Source organism: Protomyctophum parallelum (assembly GCF_964188405.1).
Source record: "Protomyctophum parallelum genome assembly, chromosome: 2".
NCBI classification, from domain to species: Eukaryota; Metazoa; Chordata; class Actinopteri; order Myctophiformes; family Myctophidae; genus Protomyctophum; species Protomyctophum parallelum.
Genome location: NC_139699.1, coordinates 45,930,501 through 45,944,124, shown reverse-complemented (window position 1 = coordinate 45,944,124; position 13,624 = coordinate 45,930,501). Strand labels below are relative to the sequence as shown.

The 13,624-nt window shown below is 40.0% G+C and overlaps 1 protein-coding gene across 1 annotated transcript in view; it reads left to right on the top strand.

Annotated features, from left to right (window-relative positions):
• Positions 1-3,741, top strand: part of LOC310854649 (leucine zipper protein 2-like) — a gene marked incomplete at its 3' end in the record, with an annotated part of 189,669 nt that extends 185,928 nt beyond the window's left edge. Inside the window, exons 11-12 of the mRNA XM_083759324.1 lie at positions 3,357-3,563; positions 3,736-3,741. Coding sequence (XP_083615450.1) covers positions 3,357-3,563; positions 3,736-3,741 — 213 coding nt within the window. The remainder of the gene's footprint in view (positions 1-3,356; positions 3,564-3,735) is intronic.
• Positions 3,742-13,624: the final 9,883 nt, after the last annotated feature.

The window sequence follows — 13,624 nt, the reverse complement described above, 5'->3', positions numbered from 1 at the left end:
TAGAAATACAAGGTAATATATGCATGCAGAAGACATTATAATGCTCAACATATTTGTATTTCTTTGTTTGCTGTTGGTACAGCATAATTGTAGCCTACCTGTAGCCTTTTTCAAGCATCACTTCCCCCCCCTGCTGATTTGTGCCTGGAAAACTAGAACTGCACTCTGTCGAGTGCCTACTTGCTTGTTGCACCCAAGTAATGGCCTACTAGTGCACAAGCAGCGCGTGCAAGTACTGGTATAACTGGCTCTCAATGGTGACGTAATAATGATATGTTTCAGTGTAGGGTGGACTAAAGGAAATGCCTCTATGTTTTAAACGATTTAAAAACATTGACTGCTTACGTAATTAATAACCAATTAAGGTTGTTTTATGCGTATGCCATGGCTGCGTAATAACGTAATGAAGATATGTACCTTTGACGTCTCAATGGTGACGTAATAAAATATATGTTTCGGTGTCGGGTGATTAAAGGAAATGCCCCTATGTGTATATGTAATTTGTAAGTTGATTAGCGGTATACTGTGGTTACTTGGGTCGTTTGATGCGTATGTCCCGTAGCAGCATATGACATGATGAAGGTATGTACCAATGTCAGGGTATAACTGGTATAACTGGCTCCCAATGGTGACGTAATAAAGATGTGTTTTAGTGTCGGTATGTATATGTAATTTGTAAGTTGATTAGCGTATACTGTGGTTACTTGGGTCGTTTGATGCGTATGTCCCGTAGCAGCATATGACGTGATGAAGACAACCAATTATACACTGGCATTACATAGGGGCATTACCTTTAATCCACCCGACACTGAAACATATCATTACGTCACCATCGACAACCAATTATACCCTGGCATTGGTACATATCTTCATCACGTCGCTTGCGCAAGTAATAATAAAACATCTTCAAGCTCATAACACTTTGCAATGTGATGCATTTTGAGCTTGTAGATCTGCTATTTTTGTCACATTGTTCACCTAATATGCATAGTAGAATAGGGATGCTAAGGTTCAAGTCATTAAATATAGCTGTAAGATCAATCATGTCACGCAAAACGATTGAAAATATTTTTGAAAATCTTTGATCATTTCTGCCCATAATGACTCAAGGGTGGATACGGGACTGGAAACGCAGGCGGTTCCATAGCAGTGTTGTTTTTTGGCAGCACATTTTGATTTCTGTTTTAGTCATAGTCTCTTGAATGGCTTACATTTAGTTTTAGTCACATTTATTCACCCGGAATGTTTTAGTGATTAGTCTAGTTTTAGTCGACTAAGTGTCATAAGATTTTAGTCGACTAAATCTACAGTTTACTTAGTCGACTAGAATGTATTTTGGTGGGCCTTGATGCCGTCATAATGACTGTTTTTACACTTGCTGAAAATAGCCGATCTACAAGCTCACAACGTGTCGCAGTTGTGAGCTTGTAGATCTGCTATTTACAGCATGCAACCAAGTGTAAAATGACTTATACTGGATCTCTTGTCCACTAGTGCCTTCCTAACATTTTGGTCTAGTTCTTATTTGTTGACAAAATTGTCAGTATATTTAGTCATAGTTTTAGTCATCATGGCTTAGTTTTTATTTAGTTTTTATGTCGTTTTTGTCAGTGAAAAAGTCGATGAAATTCTTTTGTCATAGTTTTAGTCGACGAAACAAACACTGTTCCATATAGGACTATTCATGATGAAACTGTGCCGAAACGATCTTGGCTGTCCGGCGTCCAGTTACTGATGATATAACTTTGACAGGCCTGTACGATGCAGAATCCTGCAGCAAGAGGCAGAATATAGCACTGTGATATAGATAAGAAGAGACCTCATTTGAAACAGAGTCTCAGATATTGTTTACTCATGTGCTCTCTCTGAGTGAGTGCTCCTGAACAAACACAGAGCCAGCTTGTACATTTTATAGAATCACATCGGCCTTTCAAAATCATAATGGGGGAAAAAAAAAGAATGTTCCACAAGGATGATGGTTTGACAGCATTTTATTGAAAGATTATCGTCATACAAGGGGCTCAACAGTCTGGCTTGTTAGACCAGAGCTGTCAGTCCTCTCTCTGCCTGCCCGATGACCCCCCCCCCCCCCCCCCCCCCCCCCCCATCTGGCATTGGTTTCAGATTACATACGTACATGTACTGTATACATAATCCACCCAACACTGAACATATCATTATTACGTCACCATCGAGAGCCAGTTATACCCTGGCATTGGTACATATCTTCATCACGTCATACGCAGCTACGGACATACGCATCAAACGACCTAAGTAACCACAGTATACTGCTAATCAATTTACAGATTACATATACTGTACATAGAGGCATTTCCTTTAATCCGACACTGAAACATATTATATTATATATATATATATATATATATATATATATATATATATATATTATATTTTAATATAATATAATATATTTATTACGTCACCATTGAGAGCCACTTATGGCCTGGCATTGGTACATATCTTCATGTAATGATTAATTTGTGCTTGATATGGCATTGGTTTCAGATTATGTATATGTAAGTTGTATACTGTATATATGTATATGTAATTTGTAAGTTGAAAAGTATAGTATACTGTGGTTACTTGGATCGTTTTATGCGTATGCTGTGGCTGCATATGACGTAAGGAGTTAGATTTAGCATTGATATCACTATAATCCAAAATTAAGTAAAATTAAAGCAAGGTTATTGAAGGTTTAAAATAAATAATATTATACTATATACGTGATAATATATATATTTTTCAACTGATATACTTTTGTTTTCATCTAATATCCATGTTTTATTTTTCACAGAGAGGCTGAGATTTGAAAGTTCAAACAGTAACAGTACAGTAACAGAACAGTACTCGACAGAGTGCAGTTCTAGTTTTGACTATTTTGTTGAATATAAGGGAAATAGATAGTGATACACATATGGTTCTATATTATAATATACATGTTCCACAAGGCAAGTTGCGTAAGCGTTTCACTGTAAATTTGCACTCTTAACACTTTTCAACAAAAAAGAGAAAGACATCGATATTCACCAAAGATTGATACTACAGTGGTTCTCAACCTTTTCAGGCCTTGACCCCGCAAAATAATAATATTTGAACTGGCGACCACCCAAATTAATTATATTTGAACTGGTGACGCCCAATTCTGTTAAGCACTTGGAATTGTAGAGCTGAGACATTACACTTTGTTTTTGACTCAGTTCCTATTGAACTGACTGAATACTTAGCAGTCAAACAGTCTAAAAGGATGTCACAGAAGAAAGTCCTTGCGGTCTTGTTTCAAGGACCTTTCCACAGATAAACATTGTGAAAATGGTCTGTCTGTATTCCTTCTTTAGAATGGATCTCATTGCTTTCAAAACGAGACACAGGACTCCTCTGCAGAAAGTAAAAAGCTACATCAACAACAGCAACAGCAACGGCTGCTACTACAACTACAACAGCAGCAGCAACTACAACAGCAACTACAACAGCAGCAGCAACAACAGCAACAGCAACAACAGCAACTACAACAGCAGCAACAACAGCAACAGCAGCAACAACAGGTGAGGTTTCAACTTGTCTTTTTAGGGAAACTATGCACTTGATATTTAACACAGATAGGCTAAAACCTACACAGACCCTACTTCATTGAACAGAATTCACCAAACAAACTCATCAGTGAAAGTAGCTGATCTACAAGCCATTAGACCCTTTAACTGCTTGTTCCCTGTATAGAGCTAGAATTCATGTGGATTTTCGCTGACGAAGTAGAGCTATTATATATACTACTTTTATACTTTTTTTTAGGGAATAATATATTGTGGACAAAATATATTGTGTACCACCAAAAGGCAATAGTTGCAGGAAAAAAAACTCTACCTCTATCTCACTTCGACATCAGTCCTACAGTAACACCTGTTCGGTGCGATGGCATTGCTTCTCGCCTCAGTGCACTGGAATGTTGCTGTGTTACTAATCAGCATTCTAAGTTGCTGGATTTTCTCAACATACTGTAGACTGTGATGTAGTCACTACAGTGGTCTTGTCAGGGACAGGGGAGAACTGTTTTTCTTCTTGTTTTATTCTTTTTAAGACAGACGCTCATGTGACGTGTTGTCAGCTTGCAAGCGCCTTTATCCAAAGCACTATACAATGTGCAATTACATACAGTATACCCATTCACAAACCGATGGCGGGGGAAAGCATGCACCAACACCGACCTGTTCATTGGGAGTCTTGCTACAAGGACACTTCAACACTAACTCAGGGGTGCGGAGTTCGGGATTGAACTGGGACCCTTCCACTTTCCCACGCGGCCGCTCTACCTCCTGAGTCACTGCTGCACCATGTTTTTTTTTTCCGACACTGAGCGCAACAAAGTTTATCGTATCGGTGCATACACGTTTTTTTTCTTCATTTCAAACTCCCTATAACTCCGCTTAAAGGTTCTTAAATTTGAATATTTCAGAAAGCCTGTCTTCAAACAGATATTGTTTCCAACGTTAGAAGGAGCATGTACAGTATTAACCGGACACACAATTTCTCTTTTGGACTTTAGACCTGAAAAGATTTGGGAACACCTGTTCCACAACAACACCCACACCCATCCGCTTTCTTTTTTCTTAGGATATTTTTGGGTCTTTTCTGACTTTATTAGTACAGTGAAGATTTGACAGGATACAGGGAGAGAGACAGGGAGTGGCAACGCAAGCAAAGGTCCTCAGGAATTGAACCTGTGACCAGATGTCAGGTTGCATTAGAGCCTCTGGGCCATCGGTGCCCTAGCCCTTTCTCTGCGGTTCTTTCTCCTTTCACTGCTCTCCACACAGCCTGTTTATTCCATTCATTGGTGGTGGTCCTCGGTGATGGTGATGGACTGGTGGTGCATAAAGCAAGTAGTTCTTCTCAAACTGACCATTTGGTTCCATTTGTACACTCTCAGAGTCACAGACACACACCCCTGCAAAGGTCCATTTGGAACCCCCTCAAGGAACCCTGGACCCCACATTGAGAACCAACAGGGCCTCTTAAGGCTTCAGGATGTTGCAGGTTTGGAGAATGGCACCGTCTTCAAATTCCCAAAGTGCCCATCGAGGCGCTTCAGAACCAAGCCAAGTTTGCCCGGCTCCTCGGGTTTTGCATTCTTGCTATTGATGCCACAGCTTTTGAGAGTTTTGCCGTCATCTATCTGCTTTTCCTTGTAGTAAAGCATTTGTTCTTCTGGAGCTCTGTTCAGGATTCCCTGCACGATGCGCTTCAGCTCATAGACGCTGGTGGACTCCTTGACGTCTGTGAGGATACAGGTCTTCTCATGTTTGATCATAAGGTGGATGGAAGCCATTTTGAGCATCTGATAACTCCTACACACGGAACAACTTCCAGAAACCTCTCAGCGACTTAAATACAGCTCAAGATCGGACTCATCGTGACCTATGGATGATGCACGTCCCTTTTGTGCCTATATATGGATGCACATATACTCGGGTGAAGTGAGGAGCACTCTTAAGACACATATGACGTACATTCTCCTTTTGCGTAGGACTAAATAGCCGATTTGCTCGTCCACATATATGACGTAAATTCTCCTTTCATTAATGGAAATGTAATGTTTGTGTAGGATGAAAATCTACACTAATAGCTATAGGAGTGGCTATAGCGCCTCTCATAAATACATCAGAAGGGCCCGGGCGGCTGGCGTAGCTGTCTGGGCACCTGGGCTGGTAGTCCTGTCTGGCACAGTGTGCCTCAGGTTTAACCCATTCTGACCTGAGATCAGATTCTAAAAATGTCTTCTACATCCTGACAGTTTTCCATTCTGACCTGAGATCAGATTCTAAAAATGTCTTCTACGTCAGTCGTTCTTTTTCGATTTTTCAAAAATAGCAGACCTACAAGCTCGTAGCGCGCCACTCGGTGGCACGCTATGAGCTTGTAGATAATTGTTTAAATATATTTAAATAGCTAAAACATAACGTAATGCTAACGTTCCCGCCCAAAATGGGTTAATGATGTTAGGTCCAGGTTCAATATGTGCAATCATTTCAATACGTTCACATTGAACAAGTCCGGCCCTCGACTCGACTTGTTTATTTATTTTATAAAGCGACTTATAGGCCAATCGCAGATGGCTATTTAAATTTTAAAAAACGTATACGTCAACAGCAGACATTAATTAATTAATTAATTAATTAATTCGATCATTCATTCATTCAAGTTTTATTTATTTTCGAAATTAATTTAGTAATTAAACTAATTTTCAGTGTTGTCGAGTAATACAATATCATATAGAAAAAAGCATCACAATACATCAGAAGATCAGGAAAAGGAAAACAAAAGGTATGTGAATTACGTAGGTTTACATATAAAAAGCTATAAAAAGCTAAGACAAATTTCTAAACGATCTGAAAACAGTTACATATTGTAGGGATCTGTAATGCTCACCAAGGTTTTGGTTTTATTTTTATTTTTTCACGCTTTTTTACTTGTTGCTAAGAGGATCTTGATTAAATATTTATCATGTATTAGAAACTCTTCAGGGATATTTCCCAACAGTAGAAAAGAAACAGTCAGAGGTATCTTAAAACACAGAATGGTCTCCAAGGTGGAGTGGATATCTTGCCAGTATTTCTGAATTTTAGGACAAGACCAGAAAATATGCTCACCAAGGTTTTAAAACCACTCGGGGGTACCAAAGACAATGTGTTAAGCGCAGCTTGACACCTCAGCATTGATTGCCTACACTTGGCCTACAGGGTACCGCTCCAAAAATTAATCTTACAGTGTTTCCTTTTAAGTTTGTTTGTTTAGCTGTGTGCAGGTGCCTTAGAGTATATATTTCTAGAGAAGGCACCCAGAGGAAACCCTGAGGCGAAATGGACATAGTGGCCGGATTTGGTATTGCAGCTCGAGCCCAGCGCTGCTCCGTTGACTATCATTGCGCACGTTCATGTGATTGGGGCCATGACACGTGAACGAATGTTTCATACGTGAACGCGCACAAACGGCACAATGATAGTCAACGGCAGCGCGTTCATGTGTTTGGGGCCAATCCATCCCAGAATGCACTCTGTTCCTACCAGGAAGGAGGAGTGAATCCGCCTCATGCGCTTTTGAGCAACTCAATGCAAGTGGATGGAAGGAGAACTCGGGTGTCTTCTCTATAGATATATAACTCTATGGCAGGTGCACGTTATTGTTTCCTTTAGGTCTGTTTGTTTGTTTGTGTGCAGGTGCACATTTTTGTTTCCTCTGTCTGTTTGTTTAGCTGTGTTCAGGGGCATGTTGTTTCCTTTAGGTCTGTTTGTTTGTTTGTGTGCAGGTGCACATTTTTGTTTCCTCGGTCTGTTTGTCTAGCTGTGTTTAGGGGCATGTTGTTTGTTTTTGCTTCATGCAAAGCATCAGAGCCCTGACACCTGTTCTGACACGTCTGATGCAAAAATCCAATCATTTGCAAGCAGTGAGCGAGCCTGGCGGCATGCACCCATGTGACATTATATGGTAAACACCAAACAGAAGCTTAATGACTTTACTTCAGGCTGTGGCATTAGTCTTGTTCCCCTGAACATTGTTCAAACGTGTCAACAAACACCTCAAATAACCCTCCCCCCAACAGGAAGCAACCATCCAACCAACCTTACAATAACGTTACGATGCAATAATGTGTCTTAAGCACAATATCAGGAGGAACTTCTACAATGGAAATATCTTCATCATCATAGTTAAGTCCCTATTCTCGGCAGATCATAATATTGGTGAATATTCATTTGGTGTAGAGGGGCTCAAAAGGAAGCTAAACCAAGTATACGTAGACACCTGGGGGACACCTGGTCAATGAAGTAGGGTATTACATTCAGACAAATACTACAAAATACATTTTTATTGCACAGATTTAATTGCTGTATATGCTTCTCTTTCTCGTCTAACTGTGAGCTATTATTGTGTCAGCCTTGCTCGATGTTATAACTATTTGGAATATAGTTATTCATATTTCACATTTCATTTCATAATGTTTATAAAGATGTTTATTTCATAGTATTATTATTTACAGTTTACAAAGACTTAAAAGACAGTTAAAAAGAATTGAATTCATTTAGAATAGCTGTTTTCTGTTGCTATATGCTAGCACTGCATTTCCCATAATGCCTTTTATTCTAGCGCCGGATATCCGGTGAAGGAGCCGCTCTTTCTTTAGTTTTGTTGTAACGAGATACGAGCTATAGCCTACTAGCAGACCAGCCGAGAGATAATTACTATCGATATCTAATAACTATATTACTCATTGTGAATCGCTGCATCATGTGTTTTGAACCCATAGCAGCAACGGAACCAGGAGGAGGTCGTGAAGCTCTCGGATCATCACAGCGAGGAGCCGGAGGGAGCCGGTCACAAAGACACAGAGCTCACAAACACAGCGGCTCAACAACACCACGGCGTCGTATGATGCAACCATTCATTCCCAACATGTGGGCCAGGGCCCACTGGGGGGGGGGGGGGGGGGGGTGAAGATATTGCAAAATGGGTCTCCAAATAATTGGCAAAACACTACGATTGTATTGATGATATAATTAAATTAATATAACAGAAAAAGTAATGATATTTGTTCCTACAGTATATATAGTTCCATTGATCCAAGGCGCGGGAACACAAATTGTTTGATGGGTCATTTTAAATAAACGAGCTTGGGAAATGCGGACACTGCGGACGCTTTTTCGAGATCAACATGTGGGCCCTGATCCAGAAAAAAAAGATCAACATGTGGGCCCTGATCCAGAAAAAAAAGGTTGATAACCTTAAAACCCCTCCACTGCCCCGGGGGTCTTTCTTAGAGCACACATGGCGTACGCACATGCACGAATACAGCGCGCGCGCACACACACTCACACACACACGCACGCACGCACACACACGTGGACAAACACAATCTACTACATACATACACATTGTTTGAAAACGCTGGCACACTGAAGATGTCATGAAATATCCGGAGACATTTGTATCTCTGGACTGAAACCCTGCATAGTGAAATGGCATGCATTCTAGACTTATTTTAAAAGGTAGCAATCTCACTGTTTACATGTTTCATGATTGTTCATTTTTGTTATTTACCTAATAATAACTGATATTTTCTGAGTGAGGACACTGCTTTCTAAATGTGTGATGTTTCTAGAAAACTCCCTTTGCACTGGTGAGGTCTCATACTGTATTATCCTATACTGGATCCTGTACACCAGACTGAGAAAAGCAAAGCCACAAGATTGTGTCAAAACCTATTATGGCTGGACTGTGTATGAAACGCCTGAGATCTTTTAATTTGAAAATGGTGGATACAGGGAGCGCCAGCGCTTTTGCCGGTGTTCGTGATGTTCAGGTTTTCGTATTAACCCCGTAGGTTTGGTTGTTTCAGTTTGACCTCAAAGTTAAAAAGAAAATCTTCTAAATCCTCCAATTTTCGGAAATAAATATTTTCACAATTTTTCAAAAATAGCAGATCTACAAGCTTGTAGCGCGCCACTCGGTGGCGCACCATGAGCTTGTAGATCTGCTATTTTTCCAATAGCTAAATTATTTATAACATAACACCAAAAGGGGTTCCCGCCCAAAATGGGTTAATAGATCATCTGGAACCAAGCGTTGCAGATGTGTACTCTTGCTATAGTGGCACCAGCTGTGTCCAATGATAAGAAAAGGTTTGTAATTTGGATAAAGAAAACTACATCCCTTATCCTGGGTCCGTTGTTAGGCCAACGAATAGTGTATCTGCGCTATAGTCACTTCGCTGGGCAAGGGACTGCTACTGAAAGTGTCTAAGGGCGGATTCAGACTGGGTCAGATTGATTCGAACTGTTCCCGATTAGTATGATTGCCCGCTCCCCGCTGGCCAACATTTTGACCATGGCCATGATTCTTCCGTACCCGAGTACTATCTTCATTCAACTGTAATGGAAGTTTATGCACTGTAGGACTATGGATGGGGCTTTGGGAGATAGAGAATGTCAGTTGATAAAAGAAGAGTCACTGGTCAGAGTTTAAAGCGAATAATAAAGTTACAATATTAACATAACAATACACAGCAGTGTGCGCTGACGGTTTTTGAAACATCCCAATTTAACGGCGTTGGTGTAATTATCGTATGACAGTGATGTCACAGACTAAGCCTTGGTATCTTTGTCCTAGAAGCAACACTGGCTAGCTACACATGTGTTTCTTTTTGTTTGTTTTTTCACAGTGGTGGAACCTACTCATTATTTCTTGTCAACATTGAGGTAGAACTATCGGAAACGCATAACCGAGGTAAAAATAATGTGTCATTGTAAACCATGTATAAATTATGATTAGCAGACAGTCCACTTCCTTCTTTTGGTACTGATGACTTTCCCATTGGAGCGTTCCGTACCCATCCAATGGGACCAGAAACTACCTCCCCGATTTCTGGGGAACGGTATGCATCGTTCCCACTAATCACGTCATCTGCACACCCAGGATCATAGTCTGAATCCGCCCTTATTGGAGGAGGTAAAGGAGGTACCATTGTAGAACCTTAGGTTGATGCTATGCAGATCTGTTCATATCTCTGAGGGGCGGTAGCCCCTCCTATGTCCAGCTTTGAGGGTTTGTGTAAACGCAAACATAGTTTTGCTACCACCACATATGACTAGTTCTGAGTATTTGTGTAAAAAAAACTAGAGTGTAAACACAAACATTGAATGCCATTGACAATGAATGGCCAAGTTTTGAGTGTTTGTGTAAACACAAACATTGAAGACAAAAGTGTGGACGCAAATTTTGATTGGCCCCGGAAACGAGATGATGTATAATGATAAGAGCGCCTCTCACTTCACACGAGTGTGATTTTTAGGGTATGAAAGCTGTGTTCTGATTGGTTGTAAAACACAGCTTCTGGGAAAGTATACAAACGGAAGTCCCATCCTAGTATAGCCACTTTCAGCCGTAGTTCCTTTCCTATAGCTCCTCTTCCCGTGAGACGAGAAAAGGCTGGGAACGAGGCCTGACTGACAGTCAGTCAGTCAGTCAGTCAGCGACATTCACCTTCATAGGGCTGGGTCCAGCAAAAAAAAGAGTGGAAAAAATATTAATCTTTACAGTGGATACAATTAGAACAGTGGTTCTCAATCTGTGGAGACCCCCAGGATGGTCCCCATATGATTTTGGGCTGGTTCCCAGATGACAGTGAAGTTACAACGAAAGCCTTATACCTAAAAAACAAAAGATGGAAAAAATTCCATTTACTGCATCAAAAGTAATCAACACTATAATGAAGTAATCAATACTATCAAAACTTGTCAAACATTGGCCAAAATGTCAAATAATATAAGAAAGAGGCAAACATTTTGAAAATAGCCGGTCTACAAGCTTGTATCTGCTATTTTCAGTTCACAATATTTATCTGTAGTACCGAGTCAAACTAAATGTAATGCGTCAATTCCTACAATTCCATGTGCTTGTGAGGGTGGGGGAGTCCCCAGTGCAAATTATGATTAATTTTTTGCGGCGGCCTGAAAAAGTTGAGGACCCAATGCAATGTTAATTTACTCTTCCACATAAAAAAGAAGAAAAGAAAGGCTGAAGTTGGCTGGCCAACTGTTCCACGTTTAATATTTCAGTGCTGTTTCTGTCTTTAACACGCCAGAGAGGCAGAACCAAAGACTCACACTGGGTCGTGTCCCTGAGAATGTGCCATGCACTGACTAGTTACTCCTAGCTACATGTATCTGTGTTATTTGACCTTTCTGTGTCCTTTAAATAAACTGTAATTTTCAGTAAATGTGTGACAAATAAATGGATATTTGTGGAGAAAACAAACCGAGTAAGTTTCTAATCAATAATAATGGAATGGTGATGTTTAACCCATTACAACTGGGAAAGCATGAAAATGTTTATACAAATCTTTGAATATGTGCATTCTTAAGTGAACCTTTTTAAGTCAAATCTTTGCTTCTGGTGGTCCATGGAACAACATATTTTGAGATGCGGGTCGGCAGAACTTCACATGAAAAGGTTTGAAAACTACTGATAATAGCAACATATGTGGAACAGCTCAAGACCTACTTCTACACTCTTGCTTTCAAAAATCCTTATTGTTATTCATGTCCTCACTAAATTGCATTCCTGCTATTTTTTTAATGTTGTTTTACCTTTGCTTTTCTTATTTTTCTCTATTGCTCTGTAAAGCACTTAACTTTACAAATTTGGAGGAAAAAAAAAAACGTGTTCGGCTGGCATCTGCTGTTTGAAGCTACCGTCGCTAACATTCAACATATTCATAATGGTATTCCATAATAATATATATTTTTATGGAATGAATCTGTTATCAGTAGCATGCGGGCTGTGAGGAAACCTTGCAGAATACAAGCTGTAGGGACGCCTTGATTCTTTGACATTACGGTTTGGAGGAACCATAATGTGATTCCTCCCAACTCCTACTCCTACTCTCAAAAGTTCTTTGGTCGTCAGGGGACTCCCTGCAACCAAATATAACCTTATGGAAAATATTCAGTACATCTGTCAAGATAGCAGGCAGATTCCGGCGGCATACCTACATGATATTCTGTTTCATAATTCAAGCTGCGGTCACATTAAATTCTCTGTTGGCCAGAAAACTTTTGGAAGTTCTTTCCTGACAGTATACAGTATACGATAAGATCATTCCATTAAAAACATGGAAAATTGAATTCCATTATGTATACATTGTGTTGGAGAGGCAAGAATCAATTTAGGTGCAAAAAGCAGATCAGCCGTAGAAGTTTTTCCAATTTTGCTCTCTAAATGATGGTTAGCATTCATATTGAATGAGACCTTTTCAGCATTTCTCCACGGCTCGGGGCCTCTCTATTTTGTACATGTCATTTCATAGGGTTTAAGGGTGTCTGTGCTCTACAGGGTTTCACCAGAGACAGACATGATACTAATTGCATTAGGCTCAACATGTCACTATAGTTGACATTTCCTCACATTCATATCAACTCTAGATTATATTGTCTTCATGGTCATTATGCAACCAGGCTGGCTGGGCTAGCCCAGAAAGAAAACTTCCCTTCCTTTTCTCGTTCTCTATTCCCGGCAGTAGACTACATCTAAAGGTTCCGTCAGATAAATAATACAGCTCCATACTGACAATGACTAGGTATTTCAATAGTCTACTGATGATAGAGAGACTGGAAGCTATAACAACTTTTTTAAAGTTTGGACCAACTCCCAATGTCCCTGATCACATAATAATTACAGTCCGAGTCCGCATGTAATGAGGGAGACTCTGTGAGAATCTATTCAAATGTTTAATCTGAAAATAAATTATGTTAGTGGTTTCAGCCATTTTGTTTCTGCTTTATTTTCAAAATGTAGATTGATGGGAAGCATAAATAGAGAGAGAGAGGGAGTCAAACAACCTTAGGCACAGGTGCCAACATTGGCACATGGGAGGTGGAACACTGCACACTTGCATAAGTGAGAAAATAAAATAAATGTAAACTCAAATCTGTATGCAAATTACATTTACATTACAGTTTCATTCATTAAAACTCTGAACTCTGACTGCGGAGGGAGTCTGGGAGATAGCTGGGATATTGGGTCTAATGATGATTGCATCCTGATGTGAAAGAAAATATTT